At 40.4% G+C, this 27,271-nt stretch overlaps 1 protein-coding gene across 4 annotated transcripts in view; it reads left to right on the top strand.

Annotated features, from left to right (window-relative positions):
• The first annotated feature begins 1,097 nt into the window (after positions 1-1,097).
• The window catches only part of LOC120406648 (uncharacterized protein C1235.01-like), a 44,751-nt gene continuing 18,577 nt past the window's right edge, over positions 1,098-27,271 (top strand). For 2 of the 4 annotated variants that reach the window (XM_039541654.1, XM_039541650.1), the window contains exon 1: positions 21,149-21,371. In XM_039541654.1, the coding sequence (XP_039397588.1) occupies positions 21,326-21,371 (46 nt within the window). In that variant the 5' untranslated portion in view covers positions 21,149-21,325. Of the gene's footprint in view, positions 1,256-20,895; positions 20,915-21,148; positions 21,372-27,271 lie in introns of those variants that run through there. The other 2 variants (XM_039541651.1, XM_039541653.1) reach the window with 2 other exon arrangements.

Here is a 27,271-nt window from a genome sequence, read left to right as displayed (position 1 = left end):
GAATAAAACAAATCCATCAAATTCACCGTCACTTGTGTCCTTAGACATGTTTCCAGAGGTGAAAAGCTAGTGTGCTAATACATTGAATTACTGAGCCCAACAAGAGTGATTGTGTAAAAGTGGCAGCTTCTTGCTGAACCAATCTGCTATCTGCATTCATTCACAATCACAGCTGCTTGCAATAATGACTAATATAAAGTTTTACTATTTTTTAATCAGCTTAGCCCTATGAAACCAACACAACTGGGAGAGTATGAGTGAGCGTCTATTCTGGCTCTTACATCAGCAGAATTGTTAATTATGATCCAGTTGTAGATTCTTTATGTAGCCCCCTGGCCCTATTGAGGGCTAGAGAGACACGGCTTCCAGCAGCTCACACAGACAATGAGCAGCACAGAGGCAAAAGATGAGGAACTGGAACTACCTGTGTAACCTGTGTTTGAGATGCAACCCAGCTGTGGGGGCTGAAACAGAGAAAAGGGGGAGGAGTTACCAAAGGCCTGACTGATATGCTAGGGCAATCAACTGCAGAAGTTGAACCCCAACAGCTTGCACATGGCTGAAACCTGCCCAAAGATCTCCAGTAAATATGGTAGACAGACATGGGGGAAGGGAGTTGGTTGCTGAGTATTAGCTTCCAGCCACAGAAAGAAGTGTAGCTCCGGAGTTGCTCTCTGCTCAGTATGGGAGAGAATTTCATATTATCTCTCAGCCAGAGATACCTCACTGCCCAGAAGCTACCCAGATCATAAGGGGGTGACTGTCCCCACTCCGTCATGAAATGCCTTGTTTATTATAAGTATCAGATAGACTGGGAGAACTGGCTTCTCTCTCTATCAGTCACCTGCAAAGGGATAAAGCTTGCGGAGTCCATATCTAGCAGAAGTCTCTCACTAGTTAGGCTTCCATTGCTCTGGAGGCCAAGGAAAGGCCAGGGTTTGAGCTCTGCTCAGTGAGAAGTCTGCCTGCTTCGTAGCAAGATGACACAGCCGGTTCCTCATCCATTGTTTGCTCTCTGCACCTTCTTAGTTAGGAAAGGTCTCCAGGCTGAGGAAAGTCTGGTTCAGTGACAGTAGGTGCACAGCCTGGTGAGTGTTCACACAGAGCTGAAAGTTTGTATAGGCATCACCTTGCACACAAGCAATTGTCAGGCCTGTGACTTTTCTGTACCTGTAACTGTATTTAATTTTTGGTCATACCTAAAGAGCTCCAGATATGGGACAATGTGTATACTCCACTCACCTGAATCCTGCAGGTAAGCTCTAGGCTTATGCTTATTTTAAATCTGTGAGCATAGGTGCTGGAACTAGGGGTGCTGGGGGTGATGGTGCACTCCCTGGCTTGAAGTGGTTTCCATTATATATGTAGGCTTTACAGTTTAATTTAATGGTTCTCAGCATCCCCACTATATAAATTGTTGCAGCACCCCAGCTAGGTGGGGTTTTGATTACTTTTGTTAGAAGGGATATTTTTATTTGGGGAGAAACTCATTGTTGTGAGTTTAATCTGTTCATTTATCCATGCTCCTTGATTTCCCTTGCCTTTGCCTCCAGTTCCAAGCCTTATTCTGTCTTAATTTAACACAATAATCTGCTCATAGGCAAAGTTTTTTGTTTTTGTTTTGGATTTTTTCCTTCCTAACTCCAGGCAGTTAGTGATTGTCTTATGCCCTGAAGCACTGATATCCCTTGTACATTTTTATCCTGTATAATGTAACTGTGGATGATATTTTTAGTCATTACAATGTCTAATAATTGGTGATACCTTTTGCAAAGCAAAGAACAAATATATATTTCAGGCTGCAACGTAGCAGCAAAAAGGAGTAAAATCCTTTGACTAAAAACAGAGATCAAAGCAAATATATGCAGTAGGTACCTAAATGAAGCAAAGTATGTGTGTGAGGAGGAAAGCCTTTTTTCTACAGCTGTGCATAGCTACTGCTGATGCTAACCATTGCTTTGCCAAATGCAGAAGCTTTTTGCTTAAAATCCTAAGGCATGTCCTTTGTTATGCACATTGTATTAATTTTATTGTTGGAATTTCTGGAAAATGAGTGGAAAGTACAGAATTAAATTACTACGTCCAGAAAACTTACAGATCATTTTAGTTGTTCTCCCAGAGCCATGACTATGTTGTTCGTTGAATAAATTTGACCCAGAGAAGCACTGATACGGTATATTACAAAAAGATGCAATTCTGCTTTGTAGGTATATTAATGAACAGGCACAGCTATAGATACAGCAATTATACAAGTTCCTTGTCTAAACTGAAACAGTTTCCACAAGTCCAGTCATAACCCCACTAGGGTTTCTGGAACATGAATTTGTTCTCATAAGGGATGGTCAAAATTTTTCATTATTTGATGAAATTTCCAATTTCTGACTTTCAAATTTTGCATTTTGGGGAGGGGAGGGAACAGGAAATAAATGTTGAAAACAAGTTTACAGAATGTTGTCCAAACAACTTTACTTTTCACAGAGTGTTTTAATGGTTTTAATGTATTTGAAGAAGGACCACACTGGATATGTAGCAGTGTGGCTCAGAAAATCATTGACCATCGGTGAAATATTGAAAGGTTGCAAGGCATGTGCAAATTGACATATGTTTGCCATGTTAATGGACCCAAAGTTTACAGCTTAGATCCATAGCTTCCATAGGACTTCGCAAAAAACCATCACAGTGATTTGTTAAGCAGGGAATTTAGAGTGTCAAGAAAGGGCATAAGAGTTCTGGCACAATAGTATCTCAAGCTCTTCCTTACTGTATTCAGTATTTCAAAATTGTGGCAATAGCAGAATTTTTTTGATTGGGCATTTCACAGATAGCTTTAGAAAGAATCTGTCACAGGTAATTTCTTTGATAATCTAGATGCAGGTTGAGCAATCCACACCAGAAATGGTGTCCTGCTGCCTCAGTGAACCACTTAAGGGTATCATATCCTATCCTTTGAATACAGGAAAGAAAAATCACACTGACCTAATCTTGGCTGTGTAACCTTTGAGTTGCTAAACTACCCATGACACATGGATGTTCTGAATATAATTTTAGCATGGAAGAAAATATAACAAACCCAAGATCCAGATTGCTACCAGAATGTGCAGAGCATCTGGCATTTTTAAATGTGACCTGCCAAGATTTCATAGTACAAGAAGTTTACTTTTGTTGGAGAGGCTGCATAACTGTCTAGAAAACTGAACAATGACTGAGATATGTTTCACTGCATGTCAGGGGTTAGTTGTGTTCATGCTCTCTTCTGGTTTTGCCTGTGTTGTTCTGTTGTTTCCGTTGTGCCATGAAAATTTGAAGTGGCTGAAAGAGTTGTTCCGCTGCGACTCTGTGGCTCCTGTCTCCACCAAGAGTTTGCACTCACAACTATGTCTCATTAACAATTCTAATTTATAAAACACTAAAAATTCTAAAAGCAGATTAATCAGTTGCAACTTTCTGTGACAAATACCACAGCCCTTTTCCATGCAGAGCCACATAAAAGGACTTTGGATCAGAAATATGCATTAAATTAGGATAAAGTCTACTAACAGTTCCATGATCACCAGCGAAACAAAAATAGCACCCAGACTTTCTTATGCAATGGGCAGCCATAAATTTTGTGCATTTCCCCCAACACATACAGTATATTCTCTGTGTGGCACATTGATTTCCATTGCAATCTAGCAGCTACATTGTCTCTGGGCAGCTGGTCACTGGTCTGGGAGAGTGTCCCTGCCTTGCTATCAGAACACAAAGTTATCTTTCATTGTTATCTTCATTGCAGGCATAACACAGACTTGGTAGGAAAAAACATGGGGCCACATCCTCTTGACCTGCCATGCTGCGCTCAGTACATGGTCAGAAGACCCTGATCAGAAAGGTTCAGAGGGGCCTTTACGCCACCTTTGTGACCCCTTCCCCCAAATTGGGGGCCCAGCTGCACGGTCCAGTGCCTCAGGGTTGTCCTGACTTATGCAGGCTGAACAGGGTCCCCAAAAAGTTATTCTAGTAGCCAGGGACTTCTAACCATAGAGTGCCTTGGCTAGATCCTCTTTTTCTTGAACATAGATCCTGAGCCGGGGACTGGGTGGGAAATTACATACATACATACATACATACTGCTACAGCATACAGGGAATCTCAGGTGGCTGAGGGAGCCTGCTTTAGGGCAGCTTTGCACTGCAGCTAGAGTGCGGATGAGGATCTTGCCAGGTAATTTTTTAAAAACTGATTTTTCTCTTGAAAATCAATTGGGTTTCATCTATGAAGAAAAAAGGACTCACAAAAGTCAATGCAAAACTTCGGACTGTGCTGGATTCTCCCTTCCTTGGAATAAACTCCCCCAGATGGTGTTTCCCACATTTTTCAGTTGTAGGAGTCAGATCTTTCTAACAGAATGGTTATTTTTAGGGGTGGGGGGTGGGAATTAAAATCCAAACTGCTTTTACAACATGATGAAGGTGAAATCGAAGAGCAAAAATATGAGCAAAATGGTTATGTGCATGAGATATTACATTTGTCGGATCTGCCATTGACTTCTCCTAGTTCCAGAGCCACAGAGTCACATATGAAGGAAATAAGACTTATTTATTGTAGAATTACATATACACACACAAGGCTTTTCCAGAGCTCTAGACACATTTACCAAATAGTAAGACTATGATAAACTAATACAATAAAGCAGTCAGCACCTTCCCTGAAACCAGTATGCAATGCCCTTGACTCCACATTCACAATCCCGCATCCCACCCCTCAGCTCAGCTCTCCATCTGCAAAAGCCTGAGAAAAGAGATGGGCTTTGCAGCATGCCCTGAACATCAACAAAACTGGGTGCTAAAGACCAAGGGGGAATAATTAGGGCCTGATCCAATGCCTTTTGAAGCCTCGTATTGTCTTCAATTGGCTTTGAATCAGGTCCTTAATTCATAATGAGTTATTCTGACTTTCAAGTTGTTAGTTCTGCAGAGATACTGGGCTTTAAACGATGACAGTGGGGTTAAGCTAAACTATAACAATTGTTTAAAAGAAAGTGGCTCTGACTCACTTTGTAGATCTGCAGGCATGTGGGGCCAGATTCTGGTTTATGTTCCAGCTTCTTTGCACTGCTTGAGTGGCACGGATGGGGGCAGAAAGCAAGCAGAGCTGAATTCCCTAGCTTGGGGAGCTCTCAGCTGGTGTGGAGCTGGCCCCTTCACCTCCCTCTCTCACACTTTGCCCCAGCCCAGGGGATAGGCTGAGTTTGGGTATGAACAGGGAAGTGATGTAGTCACAGCACGCTGCATTCTGGTTATGCTCCGCTGGCACATGGCCTCTAAGGGGGATTATCAGGGAGAAGTTAAAGGAGTCTCCAAGATGCTCCAGTCTGCTCCAGGCTCAGTGTATGATCTCTGCCCCTTTAGAATCACGGAACTGTAACCAGTTCCCTGATGGCCCTGCTTTTCTGAGATTCCTCCCTTGTTAATATTAGATCACATTAGGTCACACTATATTTATTTTTATATAATTGATCCTCTTCATTCATGGATTGTCTCAGTATTAGAATGTATTTATTAAATATACTGGGACAGATTCATAAGTACACTCCAAATGCTTTGTGGAGAGGTGCAAAAGAGGCTGAGCTTGCCAATGAATCTAGCCCAATATGTTTTCTTTCAGTTAACAACTGTCTAGTACTTGCAGTGTTTAGGCTGTTACAGACTGCAGCTAGCATTGCATTTAACTACACCTTTCACATGAATCATAAAACAGATTTCCAATAGCTGTAGTATTAAATTTGTCTCCTTGAATGCAATGGAAAATGTGACTTTCATGCTTTTCTATATGTTTACAGCAGCATAAATAACACACTGATGTGAAGTGTTTTAAGTACAGCAATGGGCTACTTTAAACAAAGTAGTGAAAATATATAACTTACAGTGTCCAGTTGTTTTGATTTCTTTCAAGGGTAAGATTTCCCCTGTCTGATTTAACTTTTAACTTTGCATAACTTAAAAAAAAAAATCTGTGTGTACTCTACCTCAAAGTGAAATGAAGTTCAAAGTCAGATGAAGGCTACATGATGAAAACAAGCATGAATAAAAACTATGTGGTATAGCTACTTGCTTGAATTTTTAGGGTTTAATGGTGTACCAAAATTTCAATCTTGGATTGCTGTAGTGTCCAAGGGCTGTCAATTTTGTGACAAAGCAAGGTCTGAGTAGCTTCTTAAAGAAGGAGTAACTTCTGAGAAGATTTTTTGTTAGCTAATACCAGCTGATCATAGTTAGAAGCCCACAAGTACAATAGTATTTTTATTACACTCCACCAGTTATATATTGCTATGAAATGAATCATTGCTAAAAAGCCTATTGTAGAGTTGCATCACTATCATGTATTACATAAATACAGTTGGTTGATTTTTGCATTCAAACGGATCACTTGTTTAATATTAAACTGTCAATGTGGTAGGTAGAAAACATTTTCTTCAAATTGGTTTCCATCTTTTATAGTTGAAGGATGAATATAATTTTTTAAAGAGTGTTTGTTTTCTGGTGTATGATATAGAGGTATCTGAACATTTCCTGGCTCTTCCACACTCATGGGCCCTGGGGTATTTTGTTATAAGCACTGGTTCTAGAAATTCAAAATCATGAATGTATTAAAAGGTAGTGGTTTTGCTTAATCAAAAATGCAATCGGTGCTCTTGAGTGTTCTGCTTCACTGAACCCTTCAGACACCACATATGGAACCAGTAAAGGAATACTGTTTCTTCCCTGAAATGGGCCATGCTGTTTCATTTGAAACGACATGTGTTTCTGCTGGGTGTTCTGTGGTTCTGTCTCAACAACATTACTCAGAACTCAAATACAGCAGGTATCAGCCAAGGAGCTCTCAAGTATCTGAGGGACAAATAAATCATATTACCATGAAACACCCATCTCTTTCAACTAGCTACATAACCATACTTTTAGACATTTAATGCTTGGAAGAAATAGTCTAAGCAGTTCACTCTTCTTAAAAATGAGAAGCCAAAGGGCTTCCAGTAAGAGCTAAATCAAAGTCACAGGAGTGAGGTTGAAGCATCTGTCTGAAATGCTCAAAAGCATCAGAATCAAACCCTTTAATTGTGTCTGTGGCTTTGGTGACCTCTAGTGTTCAATGGAGAGAATACTAGTTCAAGGTCTCAATTCCTGAGTTTTTCTTCTCGTCAAAATGAGATATAGTAACATGCCATAGTGCTGTATCCATGTTGGTTCCAGGATATTAGAGACACAAGGTGGGTGAGGTACACTCTGAGTTGGTTTTCCAGACTGGAAGGAGAGCTCTGTGTAAGCTCAAAAGCTTGTCTCTCTCACCAACAGAAGTAGGTCCAATAAAAGATATTACCTCACCCACCTTGTCGATATTGTAACATATTTTATGATTACAGTGTCATAAATCCTAATATAGTGAGATGAAAATGTATATTTTGTATGCAGAATACATTAACTACTACACAGAACTTAAATCTTTACATTAATGTCAGTAATTTCGCACTACAGCCTACATATATTATATTTGTGTTTTGGTTTACTTATTTTAGTTTGCTGTTGTAAGGAGGGTTTTTTTTTATGGGGCAGAGGAAAGATATATATTTGGAAAAATATAAAGTCATCTTTTATGAAAATAAAAAATCATGGGTTTCTAAAAACTCTAGTTCAAAATGTTGTCATATCCTCCTGAAGCATGTAGCGGAAAACAAATTAGACAGTGACACTTGTTTACATATAATGGTACTCACATTTATATTGTCTCTTTCATCCAAGCATCCCAAAGTGCTCCCCAAGCTTTACATACCTGGATCACTTCCCTTACTAGTGAAAGGGAGCCACTTGTGCAGTAGCAGAGAGATGTTTTCACGATCAATGCACAGCAACACCATACAACAATTCAAGATGGAATTGAAACTTCAGAGGAAATGTAGGTAGCCCACATTGTTGTTAGCCAGTAGGAATTTAGCCAGGAAAGTGAGAGGTTAAGTCTCTTCAGTTACAAAAATATCCAGTGGTCAAGAACTCAAGATTTTAGGCATTATGACACCTCCAGCCGCATAATAGTCCCTAACATAGGACCAGATTGACCTTTCCTATGGATAGACACATAGAGAGGAAAACTCTCACCTCATGGATTTCCTTCCAAATTGTTTAATCAAATAGGGGGTGCCTCATTGGATCAAACTGCAGTTCTACCTCCAAAGCCCACAGATTCTCCGACATGACTAGAGGTAAGGACCATCTATGCTGGTCTTGGAACCTGCAAACACTTCAGCAACATGACTCTACTGGACCCCCTTATGAAGTGACCCCTGGAATCCTCCTTAAAGTGGGGCTCCCCATTTCAGTAAAACTTTAATAGCAATGAACTCTCCTTATGTGTAGGTCATCCCATAACCGCCTGCTGCACTGTTTCTGGCACTTCCCTCAGAAGCATCTGCCGCTGTCCACCCTTGGAGAAAGGATTCTGCACTAGATGGACAATCTGACAATTGTACAGTTAAAATAACAAAAGGCCAGGCAACGACAAAGATAAGGGGCCAGATCCTCAGCTGGGGTAAAATGTCACAGCTCTATTAATTACAACTGAGCTACAACAACTTATACAAGTTGAGGATCTGGCCCAAGGTTCCAACTGCAATGTTAAAAGCTGTCATGCATAATACACATCTGTCAACCTTAACAGAAGTATACTAACTCTCTTTAACAAGAAAGAGGGATAGAAAATGGCACCTATGGTGAACACTGCTAAATTAATATAGTTGTTGGGACCTTGAAGGAAATCATGACTCCTATTAAAGTCAGTAGGAGTTTTGCCATTCACTTCAATGATGTCAGGATTTCAGCCCTTACTGTTATTTTTTGACTTTGTGATTTTAACTGTGCAACCTTTGCACTGTGTTAGGGAATGCACTGTTTTTTGGCCCATAATTTCCAAGATTGTGTTTTTGTCTTTTTTTAAGGAAGAAATGAACAAAGAGTAAAGAAAACAATTCCCCAAGACGAGGGTTAATGCATTTGCAAAACTTCCAAAGTCGGTCACTAGTTAATAACCAACCACCATTCAGTAAAGCTGGTTGAAAATTCTCTATCAACCCTTTTTTTCTAATAAAACCTTGTTCTTCTAAAAACAAATTTCCAGGAAATTGTTGATTCATTCAAAATGTTTCAATTTGGGGGACAAAAGCCCCCCCAAAACCATAAATGTTACCAAAATGCCAAATAAATAAATAGTAATAAATAAAATAGATCTTCAGTTTTTTGTTGAAAAACTAGGGGATATCTGTGAAAATTATTATTTTTGTTTCTTTTGAATTATTTTGTGGAAAATATTTACCATTTTCCAACCAGCTCTACTATTTGGAATTTAAAACTTATCTGTAAGTAATGATGAAGGAAGTGGAACATAGTCTGGAGTGATAAAATAAATCCTGTGGCATAAGATGAAGAATGAGATATATTCTAGATACTGAAAATATACACTTTATATTGATGTAGGAGATTAAAGAACTTCACACTGTGTTAGCCCAGGGAGAAAGATGTTTGGCTCTATATTTGGTTTAGGCTAGAATTCAAATTCAAGGCCAAACTACAACTAGGATTTTGATATTTGGTACTAAAAATCTTGCAAGATTTTGTTCCCAAATGATGGAAACCAGTTGTTCTGATGAGGTTGCTATTATTTTGAGCTGTATTAAACTTTGATCTAGGAAACAGAGCCCTTCTGGTTTTGTATTCCATTCCATCTTCAATTAAAACTTCAATAAACTTATTGAATTAATTTATTAATTAGTCTCATCATTGTAGACAAGAAACAGTGCAGCATATAGAAGTTCAAAATAAAAGTGGAAAAATATTCCATTTCATAAGAACATGGGATTGTTCAGATATGTCTCTTCTCAGATCCTTTTGAAAAAATGTGGTGACATCTGCCCACTTATATTATTAAGCTAGTGAATTAGCCACATATTTTTTAAGTTAGCAGAAAAATAAGCCATTTTAAAATTACACTAATTGTCCTCTTCTGTCCATACAGTAACTGGCCCTATAAACCATATTTTATAGATCATCTGTACCATAATTGTTTGTCTTTTATTTTGAAAATAGGTATAAGCATATGATGTGGTATGAGTGTAAAAAAAATACAAACTAAGCTTTAATTCTACAGTGCCTCTCATTTCAGTAACCTCTCAGAGGGTTATAGGAAAACAGCCATCATCATTATGTGGCAAATGTCAGCTACCCACATTAAAAACAATGTTAACGTAAGGTTTTGACGTGGCTTCACATTGAGTTTTGGTGGGTCTGGCCCTGTCTACACTGGAAGTCTTATCTTTGCTAGGAAATTACTTTATTACAACAGAGGTCTGCAAATGCTTTCTGCCCATGTGGGATAAACAATTGGCTGAGTCAGTGTAGACGAGGCAAAACTGCTGTTTTTAAAAACAGTAATAGAACATTTTTAAACTCGTGCCCCTAAGAGGCTAATGGCCTAGCTTCAAAGGACTTTAATGTTACCGTTACTGATGAAACAACAAACAGCTCTTAGCTCACTGAAAAACATCTTAGCATGTGTCAGAGCAAGGGAGTGCAGAGAGAAGGCGACAAGAAACCATCTGCCAGCAGTGTACACCAGGCCCAATCCATTTGCACCCTTGCAGACCATAAATGCCAAGTTAAAATCAATACGTCAGGCAAGTCCAAGCCAATTATATGTCTTGGTTTCTGATGTAATATGGTGATTATGGGCAGTGAATGTAAGCAATCTAGCCACAGCATTTAAATCAGTCTGCAGTTTATGTATGGGTTTAGCAAGAGAGACAAAATAAAGTGATTTGCAATAGCCTAATAAAGAGACTATATAGTATTGGATGAGTGAACGGGTTTTATTTTAAAGGAATATGACCAGCTAGAATTTTAGCCCAAACACAAACCAGAACAATTTGCAAGACTCAGAAACATTAAGATAAATAGTTTGGTGCCCTACTTGATCCATGAATGTTATGCCCTATTAGGCTTCTCCGCTACATAGAGATTGCATACAATTCATGCTGGGCTCATAGTATACTAAGTCTCTGGGGAGATTGGACTTGTTGCTGTCTTTTAATATTGTGATCTTTAGTGGTTCTTTGGCATCAGAAAAACAGTACATTTGCTGGCACTTCTGACCCAGGAGCCAACTGCTATCCTCCCAAGGAGTCTAGAGAGTGTTAAAACCTTGAACTCGAGAAGCTTCTGCCTAATTCTCCCCTAAGTGAAGGGCTTGGAGTCAGGCATGGAAAGGGTAGGGTATGGGATGTGAGGGAAGCTGACTTGCATCCTCCCACCCAACAGCTAACTGGCCTCCTTCCATTACCATGATCACATAGCTCAAAAGGGAGCCATGTTGTTTTTGCCTATTTAGCGGCACCCTAACCCCCATTCCCTGTGAGGGGCACAAAGTGAGAATTACTGTTAGTCCCATCAGCAGTAACTTACAAGTGGATTTTCATTCAATAAACCACCTTTTATCTAAAGTAGCATGCCATAGAGAGTGGCAGCTCCTCTGCTCGACCGTGGCTCAAAGCAGTAGAGGCCTGGCCCTGACAAAGTTAGAGCACTGGTATCTTCATAGCCTCCAGGGGCAGCTCTAGGCATTTTGCCGCCCCAAGCACGGCAGGCAGGCTGCCTTCGGCGGCATGCCTGCAGAGGGTCCGCTGGTCCCGTGGCTTCGGTGGACCCTCCACAGGCAAGCCGCTGAAGGCAGCCTGCCTGCCGCCCTCACGGCGACCGGCAGAGCGCCCCCAGTGGCTTGCCGCCCCAAGCACGCGCTTGGCGTGCTGGTGCCTGGAGCCGCCCCTGATGGCCTCTGAAAGGCAGGAGGGAATATTCAGTAGAGACGCTGCTCTACCCCTTCCACAGTTTTCAAGTTTTCTCTGCCATATTTTGTTGTTCTGAATAGCAGAGTATGTCCCCCAAATTTGAAACGAGCAGCTTTCAGAACCTATCCGAGACATCCAGACTTGCTAAGCCCCATTTTCATTACTGTATTATAGTTACCCTGGTGATGGTAACTTTCTGTTTGCCAGAAGCTGGGAATGGGTGACGGGATGGATCACTTGATGATTACCTGTTCTGTTCATTTCCTCTGGAGCACCTGGCACTGGCCACTGTCGGAAGACAGGCTACTGGGCTAGATGGACCTTTGGTCTGACCCAGTATGGCTGTTCTTATGGTAACAGAACAGGGATTGCAGAATAAATGCTAAAGTTTAAATTAATTAAAATACATTAGGAAAAGTTTAAATCCAAGAGTGTTGCAGTCATCATGAGAAAATATCCCTCAAACATCTGGGATATCTTAGCTTTAAAATAGTACAGCAGGCACAATGGAAAATCCTTGAGAGAGATGACAGCTCTGATTTCACATGGTTTTGAAATCCTGTATTTTGTTTGTTTTTCTTTGGAGTTTTGAATTTGACAGCCACAGATATCTTAAAATAAGTGACATGCTAGCTGTCAGCCTCTCCTTAACTTGGAGTCAATAGTGATTGAACTATATCACATTTTGGGGATGAAATGGGTCCATATAAAAATCCAACATTCGTCCTTTTGCAAATTAGTCTTGGCACTGAATTCAAACTACTACATTCATTTTGTGAACTGAGGCGAGTTGGGCCAGTTTAAGATAATCATTAGGGCAAGATCTCTGTGAGCCTTTTGTTACATAAGCCAAAACTTTCCCCAGGTTTGGGGGTTTGTTTTGAACACAAAATTTGGCATTGTTTTACTGAAACCAACTTGGCAAACCTTTTGAATAACTTGAGCTATATTTCAGGCTTAGTTCTGATTGTATCTGGGCCTGTTTTCAAATCTTCCCTTTCCATGGGCAGTTGAGAAGGATCTATCATTTTGGGTGGCAAGCATGAGAAATTAGACAGTCTCACATTACTTATGAACTCTGCAAGCCAGCAACTGTCTTTTCATTACATTTGTGAGCAGTGTCTAGAACAGTTGGGCACAGGTCCTTGAGTGGGCACTGCCGCAATACAAATAAATAATAATAATAATGATTTCTACATGAAACCACACAAAATCATTGGCTTCAGCTAAGTTTGGCTTTGAGTTTGGGGTAAGTTTGAATGCAAAATTCAAAGTGAAACTCATCAGGCATAACCCCAAGATAAATGAAACAAACAAACAAACGAAAAAGCATAAAAGGTTCAAACTCATTGTGAACCACAGGACCGAGTTTTACACTGCTCCAGTTAGAGCTCTGTCCTTCTCTTCAAAGTGCAACATGCACAGTCCGTGTTTCCTGGAAAAGCAGAAACTGCTTATATATGCTTAATATGGCTCATAAGGAATAAAAACTTGTCCAACCCTCATTCCAAATTGAAAGAAGAACCATATCTAAACTCTTGGCTAGGTTTGCAACCATTTGTTTAAACTCCTTTCTTTTTCCCAAAAATCTTCCTCCAGTAATTTTGCTGAAATCCCTCTTAGTGGACCTGACAATCTCCGCTTGATCAACTCTCGTCCTTAGATCTCCTGAATCTGTTTCTTCACTTGAGTCAGAAGAGTAGCAATGCATTCTGGGATACACTGACCCAGAGATCTCATGAACATGAGATTTGACTAGAGAAGTCAGGCAGAGCCCAGCAAGAAAAGCACCAGACCTGAGACGTGACCCAGAGTATTAAATTAATAAAATATTTTTAGAAGAATTTGAGTGGTGCTTTAACAGAATATATTAAAACAATTTCTTAATATAATAGCCTCATGCTCTTCATGTAGAAATGATTTAATTTACAGGCACGGCTGTGAGCAGTACTCTGGGGACCTGATACTCCTCTCTTTTATGCTAGTTTCACATAAATGAAACTCCATTGACTTCAGTGGCGTCATTCCTGATTTACAATGGTGTGACCATACTTACTATTGTTCAGTATTCTAGTTCTTTTTAAAATAATTCTCAGACCGGAACTTCGCTGGTTCACCCTTTACCATCTTCCATTTCCTTGCATGTTGGTTAAAGCAATAGCACAGACAGACCTAAAATACACAGGGCTACACATGGGGTTATTCTCTGGTACAAAAAGTAGAGGGTGTTAAAATACATGGCAACAGTCCCCAAATCTGAGGTGGGACCTTTATTTGCCTCCAGCTTTCTTGAAGGCCCCTTTGTTTAATACGGGTTTCACAACTTAAGACCAGCAAAGAGAGCAAGGAACCACTTCTCTCCACCTCCTGATCCCTCAGTTCTGGGTAGATTTCCAAGTGACAATCCACCTAGGAGTTGTTGCTAGTCAAACTAGACATAACTCCCTCTACATCAGAGGTGGGCAAACTATGGCCCTTGAGCTCCCGGCCAGGGAAGCTAGTCCCCAGCCCCTCCCCTGCTGTCCCCCATCCCCCACAGCCACGGGGGCAGCACTCTGGGTGGCGGAGCTGCAGGCTCCTGCGGAGCAGAGCAGCAGCGTGTGCAGCTCCTGCAGGGTAAGGGGACTGGGAGGTTGGATAAGGGGCAGAGGGTTCTGGGGGGAAATCAGGGGACAGGGAGTAGGGGGTGGTTGGATGGGGTGGAGGTTCTGGGGGGGCAGTCAGGGATGGGGAACAGTGGGGGTTGGATAAGTGTGGGAGTCCCAGGGGGCCTGTCAGGGGGCAGAGGTGTAGATAGGGGTCAGGGGACGGGGAACGGGGAGGTTGGATAGGCTTGGGGTCCCAGGGGACCTGTTGGGGGCTGGGGTGTGGATAAGGGTCAGGGCAGTCAGGGGGAGCAGGGGGGAGCAGGGGGGTTGGATGGGGGAGGTCCCAGGGGACAGTTGGGGACAAGGAGCGGGGGTTGGATGGCTTGGGGTTCTGAGGGGGGAAGTCAGGGGGCGGGAACTGGGAGGGGGCAGATAGGGGTGGGGGCCAGGCACAGCCTTCCCTACCCAGCCCTCCATACAGTTTTGCAACCCCAATGTGGCTTTCAGGCCAAAAAGTTTGCCCACCCTCCCACACAAGGGAAGAAGGAAGCTTAGGGAACAGTGCAGAAAGCCTCAGCTTCTCTGTAGTTACTTCTGTGGATGTTCCGAGATCTGTTTATTTCTGGAGCCAAATCCCACTGCTTCTATCGGAATGATTCTGAGGAAACTCAGTGTAGATATGCATGAAATTTTGTAGCCAACTATGGGGGAAAAAAAACCTGTGTAAAGTTTTCTGAAGGAAAGAGTGCAAAAGAGCACAGTTTGTATGACTCAGTGTGTAATAGCAGTCATCTTAACCTGACCCACAGAGAGTATTCTAGTGCAAAGGCAGTGGAAAAGGATGGGAGTGAGGGGCTCACTTTACTCTTAAAGATGTGGTAATAGAAAAATTATATAGCTACATACAGTACAGTTTCAAAATTGAATGGTTGACACTTTTCTCAGTAATAAATGTCTCATTACCAATCTGCCACTAGAGGTCATTCTCCAACTCCAAATCACAACAGCAATGTAGGTGTAGCAACATATGTTTTTTTTCCTTTCTATGCTGTCCAAAAGGGACTCCCAAATCTGTCTGAACAATCTCATTTTGTTACAGAGCCAGGCAATCATTCTTCAGTTGTCATAAAATGCAACCACCAATTTTGCTAAAGGGGGCTGGAGGCGTCCCTTCAAGGGGGTCACCTTTGAGGCAGGTTTTTGGAGCACCATGGGGATACCTATCTGCTCTGTATTTAAATAGACACATTTATTTTCAGGATTTTGTTGCCAAGCAAAGGAGTTCTAGTATCAATCTGTCATGTTTCATTAACAATAAATTAATTTAAAATAAAAACAAATTAAATTACTTATTGTACAGGTTTCCCTTCACTATGGTCCAGTTTATGAAGATATTTCTTTCGAGTTAGAGATGAGGAGGACTCAACTATTTGGTGTCTGCTTTATAACATCCTATTGTTCATAGAGTAACCATTGAACATTCATCAGTATATCAGATCCCACAACCTAAGGTACCCTGGCGGCACCACATCTCCCCACTCTCCCCAAACAAGATTATTTTATATATTCACAGATTCCAAGGCCAGAAGAGATCATTGTGATCATCTAGTCAGGGGGTTCCAAAGAGGATGGATCTAGACTGTTCTCAGTGGTACCAGATGACAGAACAAGGAGTAATGGTCTCAAGTTGCAGTGGGGGAGGTTTAGGTTGGATATTAGGAAAAACTTTTTCACTAGGAGAGTGGTGAAGCACTGGAATGGGTTACCTAGGGAGGTGGTGGAATCTCCTTCCTTAGAGGTTTTTAAGGTCAGGCTTGACAAAGTGGAGGAAAATTATGAGTAAACAAAACAAAATAAAAACCCCGTTGGAAGAAAGGAGATGCAGAAGGGCCCTGCACATGTGGAGGAAGGTTTAGACAGTAGCATCCCATTGCATAAGCACCAATCCCACCCCTCTGTGGCTCCTACGTGGAACCTGAGCACCATGGCGCTAAGTGCTAGCTAAGTGGATAGGGGGTGTAGTCACAAGACAGTCTCTATGGGGTTTTTTCTTTTCTTGGGGCAGCTCCGAATAGAGATAACACCATAGCTTGACAAACTATGCAGGAGGTATGGTGGGTAGCAGGTGAAAGTAAAAACAGTGGTAGCGTGCCAGGGTAGACTGCTGTTCTGTCTGTGTGGTAGGGGGTATTATAGGGGAAACACATGCTGAGGTCCACAAAAACTGGGTTTATTCTCCCTCGTGGATCCTCAGCCTCTGCAAGAAGAGATGTCTATGCCCCTGCTGAGCATTCCATTCTGCCCCCAGACCTTCCTGGAGGGGATGATGTGACAAGCAATGACCTAAAAAAGACCATGCAGTGATATGGATCAGTGTTTCATTTCACACAGGCCATCAGACCCACCAAGGAATCTGGCTCAAAAACGAGAGCATATGTCCATTAATGTCTGCTCATGGCCATGGTGTCCAATTGCTGAGAGAGATTTTTGTTATGGAACAGTGGGCATGAACATCTTACCCTAGAGACTATCTCAACAAACAGTTTTGATCTTTGTGGATACCAGGGCTTTCATAGCATTGCAACTGGAGATTCTATTGTATTTAAACTTCAGTGAACAGCCTACTTCTTTGTGTCTTTCTGCACTTTATCTGTATTCCCCTGTGTTTGGATACATATTTTATTCCTATGTTTTCTCTCTTCATTTATATTTGGATGTTTTCTAAGTTCATAATAGGGAAATTGTTAAGCTGCAATAAAGTTAAACACTAACCTGTTGGAGACTAATTAACTATAGTTTTAGTGCATACTGGACATTTTCTGGGTGATTTGATTGCCATTTCTTTTAATTATAGTAAAATATTTTTAAGTGACCACTCGGGCAATAAAAATAGTTTATGGTGGTCTTCTATTAAAACCTGAGCAGAACATATCCCATTATATCTGCAGATGTTTTGGAGCTGCCTCTTAACACAGGAGGTTACCTAAAGAGAGTGGTCTTGTGTACTGGCTTCACAGGAGTTATCTAGAATCAAGCATAAACAAAGTAAAAACTAAAATGAAAGTGGTTTCTAATTTATGTACTTAGTTATTTGTATGTTCATATTTTAGCTGTTGTCTTATGTCTAAATAGAAAATTTCAGTGATGGTATTTTAAAAATACTAAAAAGATCTGTGTCTCATGTTATGTTAGCACTTAAAAATGTAACCTCAATATACTAAACTGTGGCTGAAATTTTCAAACTTTGTTCCCAGTGTTAGGTTCCTTAGTCTGAAAAATCTGGCCGCTATTATTTAAAAGCAGATAATTACCTATAATGCTCTAGATGCAAGGACTCCGAAGGCAGGTAGTTGAGTTATGACTATCTAATGTCCTCTGTTTTATTTTAAAAAAATATAGACACATGTGCCAGGATGTCTCACTGCAGAGTTGAAAGAAGTGACCTCAGCACAAAAGGAACAGTTGAGCACCAATAGTTATTTTGGATGCTAGAGAAGCTTGTTCTCCCATTGAAAAGTTCTGATCATGTGATAGTACTGGAATCACAAGGCCTTCTGGGATTCACAGATCTGCCCAGATTCGTTTTACCTAACTTTGTTCATTAACCAGAGTTACACACTGGAACAATGCAGACAAAAGTGACACTTTCCACTATTCAGTGGCATGGGTCCTTAGTGAGGAAAGAATAGGAATAAAGACAAGAGGTGGATTTACACATAATTGAATTCCTCATTTTTCCCATTTCTGCAAAGAGATTCATAGGAACACGGGGGTCCTTCCACACAGATTCCTTTTCAGGATCAGTGCCTGCTTTTAGCTTAGTCAATACACTTATGTACAGGGGTCACATGTTCTTTACATGGGACAACACTGGTGTCAGGATGAAGTGCACAATTCAGTCATGTGTTTTCCTTCCAGCTTTATGATTATTATAAACCAAGCCTCCTCCTGCTGAATCCCCTGCCCATCACAAATGCCCAGTGATGTCAGCGGGAGCTCTAAGGCCCAAAATCCTACAAATCACTTAAGCATGTGCTTAATTTTGGGCACACAGATCAATTTGTGACCCTGTTAGTCCCACCGGTGAGCATTTACTCTCATTAATAGTCCCAGTGAAGACAATGGATGCTACTTGTGTGGCTAACTTCTTACCAGTGGGAATAAGCGACTTGAAGTCTGACCCATAATTAGCCATGTTGATTACAATGGGCCTGTGTCATAAACAAACAGATCAGGGTTAAGGTCTCTTTTACCTATAAAGGGTTAACAAGCTCAGTAACCTGATGAACACCTGACCAGAGGACCAATCAAGGGACAGGATAATTTAAAATCTCTGTGGAGGGAAGTCTTTGTCTGTGTCCTTTGTTTTGGATTGAGTCTCTTTTTGGATTTAAGAGATGCCAGTCATATCCTTCAAGTTCTCCAAGTTTCCTGAAATAGCTTCTTCTATTCAATATAGTGAGTATTAGTTAAAAAGGCGGATTAGTCTTTTGAGTTACTTTCTGTATTTGCAATTGTGTGTTTGCTGGATAAATTCTTTATTGCGGTTTGCTGTTACTTTGATTATTCTGAGGAGGAGGGAGGGGGAAGTCTCTCCAGGTTTATAAGTCAGACCCTGTGATATTTTCCATCCTGGTATTACAGAGATAATGTACTTTCTTTCTTTCTTTCTTTCTTTAATAAAATCTTTTCTTTTTTAGAACTTGATTGATTTCTTCCCTTGTTTGGATTTTCAGGGGAAGGGGAGGGGGAAAAGTGAATCCCTCTTTGTTTGATTCAAGGAGTTTGAATCAAGGTATCTCTCCCAAGGACAAGGGGAGGGGGAAGAAGGTGGGGGAAATGGATTATTTCCCTTTGTGCTGAGATTCAAGGTGTTTGGATCTGTGTTCCCCAGGAAAAGTTTTTGGGGGAACAGGGAGTGTGTCAGACACTTAAAACTTGACTGGTGGCAGCGAGAACCAGATCTAAACTAGGATTTTAGTTTAGAGGAGTCCATGCAGGTCCCCATCTTGTGAACGCTAAAGTTCAAAGTGGGGAATAAACCTATAACAGCCTGCTTATGTGTTTAAAGTTAAGCCCACACTCAAGTTCTTTACTGGATAGGGGCCTAAGTGTGCCAGGAATACATGGTCAGACACACCCTCTAATTCATCTTGCACTTGTAACCAGTTTTTTACATAAGGATTTGTAACTGCTCAATAGCAGTTTACATATTTGAAAGTTTTATGTGTAAGAAATTTAATGAACGTTAGCATTTTTGCACTGATTTTCCATGTAACTTTGATACGTGAATCTCTTATGAAATTGTACGTGTAAAGAATGAGATCCTGCAAAGTAATCTGGGGGGGAGGAGACTCCTAGTTCGTGTTCTGACTTCCGCTGGACCTTGTCAATTAGTAAGTGGTAATGACTACTTGAAGGATGAGGCCATTAAATAGTATCATATACTGTAGAGGTAGCATTTTATGAGACACCAAATAATCACTGAGACACAGTTGCTTTTCTGTTCTGCATTTTGTAGCTGTTTGGTTTCATCCACTCTCACTTTATCAGTCCAAAACAGGAGCTCACAAGTAAGAGTCTCCAACACAGTTCACGTGCAATTTTCAGAAATGACATGAAGGAACATTTCCTGGAACATCTAATCCTGCATCACACATTTTTACTGGTAGTTGTTCCTAATGGCACTGAATACTTTTTTGTACCCTTTCCCCCAAGAGATCTTGGAGTCATTGTGGATAGTTCTTTGAAAATATCCACTCAATGTGCAGTGGCAGTCAAAAAAGCTAACAGAATGCTAGGAATAATTAAGAAAGGGATAGATAATAGGACAGAAAATATCATGTTGTATCTATATAAATCCATGGTATGCCCACATCTTTAATACTGTGTGCAGATGTGGTCGCCTCATCTCAAAAAAGATATATTGGAATTGGAAAAGGTTCAGAAAATGGCAACAAAAATTATTAGAGGTATGGAATGGCTTCCGTATGAGAAGAGATTAATAAGACTGGGACTTTTCAGTTTGGAAAAGAGACGGCTAAGGGGAGATATGATTGAGGTCTATAAAATTATGACTCATGTAGAGAAAGTAGATAAGGAAGTGTTGTTTACTACTTCTCATAACACAAGAACTAAGGGTCACCAAATTAAATTAATAGGCAGCAGGTTTAAAACAAATAAAAGGAAGTATTTCTTCACACAACACAACCTGTGGAACTCCTTACCAGAGGATGTTGTGAAGGCCAAGATCAAAACAGGGTTCAAAAAATAACCTATTAATTATTTTCACGAAATGTGGAATATACTGTTGTCTAGTGATTAGCGCAAGGGACTGCAATTGTCTTGTATGATCTTCAAAACATTTTACCTCCTTGGGCCCCAGTTTTCCCATCCTCAAAATGAGGCTAATGATACATATCCATAATTATAAAGTGCTTTGAGATCTATGGATAAACATCACTCGGTAAGTGTTAAATATGATATGGTCCTTATAATTTAAGCATTACTAAATGACTATACAGCTCAGAACCTGTTTTTACACGTGATTTTGCCATTCAGTTGGTAGTTTTATAACTCTCATATGCTCTGCACAGTTCACTTTGAAATTCAGTGTATGAAATTGACTTCTGAAAAAGCCTAAAGTTTCATATCCTGCATGATATGTTAGCCATTTTCAGCAGATAATTTATTACTTGGCCTGCTTCTTATTGGCTGATTAGAACCCCAGGAAGCCACAGGGGCAGAGAGATAGCAAGTTTAGTCTGTTGCCTGTGCGTAGAGAATCACACATAGCTTGCTGGTTGGAGGGAACAAAGAGAGGAGTTTTGGTTTGTTTTCTGGGTAGTTTTCTCTGTGGTTAGATATTACAGGAGAAATGAAGATGTGCAAAACTATACTTCCTTGTATTCTATTACTGTCAGGTGAGTGAACATTTTTGTTCTTTTTACTTCTTTTCTTGTCAGTTACAAATCGCTTTTGCTTCAACTTGTCTCCTGATTTTATGTAGACATACCTAGATCCCTATTACATATGAGTTAAATATCAATAACATACTGATGTTTAACTGCTATGTATTAATAGTGTGTTACTAGAACTGTTGCTGCATATAAGTAAGTGCAGGTCATTTAGATATGAAGCACTTGTCTTCATGTTCCAAGAGCTTTGTCCCCCCCACTAAATGGTAAATCCCAAAGTGCTGTTGATTGCAGTAGTGGGAGTTGTAGTCTCTTGCTGTGAGAAACCTTGGTCTCTCCCTTTATGAGCTTTCATGAGTTTTCCAGCACCCTTACCACTGGTGTTATTAGGACTTGCTATTTGGGAGTTTGCAAGGAGTATTTAGTGAGGGGAGTGGCCCTGCCCTAAGCCATGTCTAATGAAAGATTTTTTTAATGCAATGCTTGAAACATTATTGTATTTGGTGCAACTGAAAATTAAGTAGCCTTTATCCTCTGAATTTTAATCAAGTTTTTGCCTCCTTGATTAGATAGGGAAAGATCCTTCCATGTGCTGTGTTGGTGCATATGAGGTGGAAAGGGAGCTTACTTTCCACCTCTTCCCTCACCCTACACATGCACTAGTATTGCAGGAACTCTACTTAGCCCTCTGATGGGTGCTAGGAGGGGAGGGTGTCCGGCCGATGCACCAGACTAGCACATGGGAATATGGTCTCCTATTTAGTGCACATACTGCACTCAAGCACGTGCTAGCTGAGAGTTCATGCTGTTCCTTTTCAAAGGAGTAGGCAGGTGCACCTAACTACACCTCCCTCAGGACTACCCCATGGAATTGTGTTCTGGCTAGCAGGATACTTGTGAAACAAGATGTGTGTGCCAGCACACTTACCCTTCTTTGCAGCACTTTTGCTCTAACTAGTGAACAACATAAACAGACTGCAAATGGGTGCAGTATATTCTGAATCTGGAGATCCACAACTGTTATGTGGTATCTCAATTAGGGAGGTAGAGTCCTTGCCTTCCCTTATTGCAATCTCATAGACACACCTCTGTGATCACCTTTTGATTAACTCTGTGAGTTATAGGTGTGATATCTGAGGATCCTGAAATAGCTCAGGAAGAACTTTCTAAATGGGAAGACATCTCAGGCAAGGCAATAGGAGTTGATTAGCATGTGCACTAGAGGATGCTATTTTTTTTTTACTTAACTGTCTATCCAAGAAACTTTGCTGCAACAACCTAGCCCCATAAGCCATTTCAGAATGTATAATTCATGTGTGGGACTTCACTCACTGCCATAAAGCATGGTTTGTTTTGTTTTTAATATCATGACTTAAATATTTTTAAGATGCATCCACATAATGTTGCAGCAATTTACAAAGTTTATTCCCTTCCATCACACTGGTATCCATTAAAAAGTCATATTAATGGGTTTGGGGCTTTTTGTTTTGTTTTTGTCATGAAAAAAGTTATACAGTACTTATTGACAAAGGAGAACAGTTCTGAATGTAATCGTATGTTTGAAAGTGTAGAAAGATTTGGGGAAAGGGGTATTGTACATTAACCAATGTTTCCTAATTATATTGTACATATACGAACATAATTTTTCTCTGTTCCACCAAGTGGGTGAGAAATAAACTAAGCTGTCTTTGTGGCACATGTATATTTCATCAGTCTCTTTATCTCAGAAGTTGAGATAAAATAATTGGAATCACTGCTCTCTGTCAGATTTCCATATTGGAGTCAACACTTCTGGTTTGGGAGGGTGACACTAAAATGGAGAAACTGACAAGATTCATGGAAAACCCCAGCACCACAAAAAGACTCTAATGTATTGTCCAATGGGAATTTTTCCTTCTAGAAAACACTTTCATGTTGTTTTCTTGCACATTTTCCCCAGTAGAGGTGAAAAGTATGTTACCTAGCCTTATTAATGGAAATAGCAACTTGGCTACACTCTAGTAGTAATTTTGATGTCAGAATATTGAGAAGTAAACTTAAAAGTACCTAAGATTTTATAAAAAATTGTATATTTGTTATTTCATTCTGTAACTAACTGGCAGAGTTCTGTTCTGAACTTCAGCCACTGAATGACTTTGTTGCCTTGGACAAGTCATTTAAACTTTCTGTCTGGGCCTGATTATCAACTTCCTTATACCAGTTTATGTCCACTGACTCCAATGGAGATTTAAACTCGTGTAAATAAGAGAAAAATCAATCCCTCAACAACTACAGTGATAAGCATGGCACATAGACCTTCTCCGTTAATTACACCATCATAAAATGGAGTAATGACGTTTGCCCAACTTTTTAAAAGTCTTTGAGTTCTAGCTAATCTACTGTAACTGTCTCAGAGGTTTCTATAGCACCTATGACTACAGTATTTAAGAAACTCACCGGTGAAAAGTACTAGATGAATGTAAACTGTTATTAATTTGTGAGAAATATTTTGAGTACTTACTTAGCTTTAGAAGTGACATGCACCAAAACAGGAATCTGATTGTGGTCCCTGAATTTCCCCAAACATGGCAATGCTTGTTGATAGCCCCAATGTTTGCAATGTTTACAATAAAAGTGGAAAAAGATGTAATTTGTTCTGTACAAAAAGTGGAAGTGAACTAAGATAACTTGCAGTATCAAGTTGTGATATCACCACAATGATATCACAACTTGATACCAGACACTGTTTTGTCTTATTGCTTAATTTTCCATTAGTTTGTAATAATGCACTACACACATAATTCAGAGAGATTGCCATGACTGAAGCATGCTAAAATGTAACAAAGCTCTCCCCAATATTTAAACTCAATGCTATGCCAATATGTGATATACATCAATATATTTTAAATTACATCCAAAAAACTATATTAAAGGAGCATTAAAATTGTAATGTCAAGCACTCAAAAATTAGGAAATACCAGAGTCCAGGTTACCTGCGCAACCTTAATTTGCCCCCTTATGTGTATGCATTGTGAGAGAGACTTTAATTACATGATAACATACCCTTTTCCCCCACCTCATTCAGTGAATGAGAAGTTACTCAATATTTATTTTCATCGTCTTCATTGAATGTGTGGCCATTATTTAAATGCACTCCATTCAAAGCCTGCACTGAGCACAAAATGAATTTCCATAGGGACTTTTCTGTGGTACTCATCCTTATAGTATCAATGCAAATTTATTTTCACAACAACCCTGTGAGATTAATACTTCTGTTTTACACATGGGGAACTGAGCGATTAAGGCCAAAATTGTCAAGTACCCACTAATTTTGGGTCCCCAGCTTGAGATACCTAGGACTTGATTTTTCAAAGTACTTAGAATTATATAGCACTTTATATGTTCTAAGCACAGCTCCCATTGACTTCAGCTGTAGACATAAGTTCTCAGTTCTTCTACAAATCAGACCCCATGAGTCACATTGGGCACCCAGAAAATGAGGAACACACTATTAGTGACCACCTGTGAAAAAATTAGTTAAAATGACTTCTCCAGCATCACATAGGAAGACAGGGATAGAATCCAATTCTCTAGGGTGGTATTCAGCTTCCTTAGCTATGAGAGCATCTTTTCTCTTCTGGTAATCTCCTGCTTCATTCACCTTCTCAATTCTGCAACAAGAGTCCGGGGTCTTACAGACAACAGCTTCATTCACTATACAGCTTTGATTCATCACCTGCTCCCCTCCCAACTCCTTCTCCCTTCCCCTCTCTGCTACCCTATCTGACCCCCCCAGTCCTGACCCACTCCCTCTCGGTGCATATATGCCCCTCCAGATCCCTTCCCTCTGCTCCTGTCTATCCTCATCAGCTCCTGACCACCTGCCCCTCTGCTTCTTCCCGCCTCTGGCCCCTGCAACCTGCTTTTCAGCCCCCACAGCATTCCTCACCCTTCTTCCTTATTCCAGTCAGGCCCATCTCCTTCTCTTCCACTCTGCTTGCTTACCATCAGGGGAAGCATTAAGGCTGTGCTTTCATTAGGAAAAAAGATGTGTTCTTAACTTGAGCTCACTAACTTGAGATAAAATTCTAGGGAAGACACAAGTTTTTACTGTTTTCACATGTTAGCAGGTCCAGTTAAAGATTAGAACCTCACCTTATAATCATAACTTCTTTTGGATATATAGCATAACTTTTAGAAAGGGATCTAGTCTTCATTTAAAGGAAAGGGATAGAAAATAAGACAGAAAATATAACACCACTATATAAATCCATTGTGCATCCACACCTTGAATACTGGGTGCAGTTCTGGGCACCCCATCTCAAAAAGGACATAGAAGAACTGGGAAAGGTTCAGAAAAGGGCGACCAAGATGATTAAGAGTATGGAATGGCTTCCATTTGAGGTGAGACTAAAAAAATTAGGGTCGTTCAGCTTAGAAAAGAGACGACTAAGGCGGGATATAGCAGAGGTCTATAAAATCATTAATGGTATGGAAAAAGTGAAAAGAGAAGTGTCATTTACCGTTTCCCACAATACAAAAGCCAGGGGTCACCTGATGAAATTCATAAGAAGCAAGTTTAATACAAACAAGAGGAAGTACTTTTTCACATAACACACAATTAACCTGTGAAACCCATTATCATGTGTTGTTGAGATGGCCAAAAGTATAACTTGTTTCAAAAAAGAACTAGATAAGAAATAGATCCATCAATAGCTATAGGTCAAGATGGTCAAGGATGCAACCCTAGGGTTGGGAAGAACTTAAATCTCTGACTGCCAGAAGACAGGCGGAGACAGGGGTGGTTATTCCAGCTGCCCTGTTCTGTATACTCTCCCTGAAGCTCTGGTACTGGCCACTGTCATAGGCAGGATACCGGGCTAGATGGACTATTGGTCTGACTTAGTATGGCAATTCTTATGAGAATCTACCATTCCTAGCCATTTGGTTTTAATGTAATGTTCCCAGAGTAAATAAAGCACTGTTCTCTTCTTGACTTTGCACCAAGAGGGCCTGAAGGTCAGCACACTGCCTATGCACCACTTTTATCTTCTAAATATGCCTTGAGTGGCACTTAAGTGGGGCATTGGCCTTTTGCTGGCCTTCTGCAATGGGGTGAAATTCACTCTGAAAGAGTAGCCCAGACTTGGAGAACATCCACTATTTATCTAAATAGTGCTGTAACTTTAATTATTAAATGCAGACACCAATAACTTAACACCTTTACAGCTAACTGATGTACCAGTCTGTTGTCTGAATGTTCTTCTTATTTAATATTTATATTGTAATAGCTCGCAGAGATGCCTATCAGACTTGGTCCTTGCTATGATAGATTCTGTATATATACAGACATAAACACTATCCCCACTCCAAAAATTTTATGATCTAAGAATGGCATATTTTTAGTAAGGGGAATGCTCATTGCTCTCTGTTCTCTCGTCATACAGAATGAGCAGCACCCTGTGCAAAGGGCCAGCATGAGACCTATGCACTATTGAAGTCCTACATATACCCTAATTTGAGGCCTTGTGCTGCTGGCTCTTTGCCCAGAGAGGAATTTCACCCACATCCTATATTAAACTAATTAATTTGTTTTAGCAAGGGCACTATATTCTCTCTCCCTTCCACTCTTTCTGGTTCCCTCAGTCCTGTGACTGTCTGTAAATAAATCTGTGCAGTGTTTCTGCAAGTTTCTTGAGCATTTGGTTGTTAAATTCATCAGAATGGATTTCCACAGGAAACATGCTTCTTCCAAAAGCTGCAAAGTCAATTAAATTGCAGATGGGGACACCTGGGTTCAGTCTGGGTTTTGTTTCAGAGAATCCATGTTAAAAGAAAACAGCACAACAAAAACTAAATGCCATCTGAAGCCAGTGGAACAGTTTGATATCCTCCGGGGGAAGAATCCTACCAAAAACTAGCACTGT

This window comes from Mauremys reevesii, linkage group 5 (genome assembly GCF_016161935.1).
Source record: "Mauremys reevesii isolate NIE-2019 linkage group 5, ASM1616193v1, whole genome shotgun sequence".
NCBI classification, from domain to species: Eukaryota; Metazoa; Chordata; order Testudines; family Geoemydidae; genus Mauremys; species Mauremys reevesii.
The sequence above is the reverse complement of the archived record's forward strand: the minus strand, read 5'-3'. Positions and strand labels throughout refer to the sequence as shown.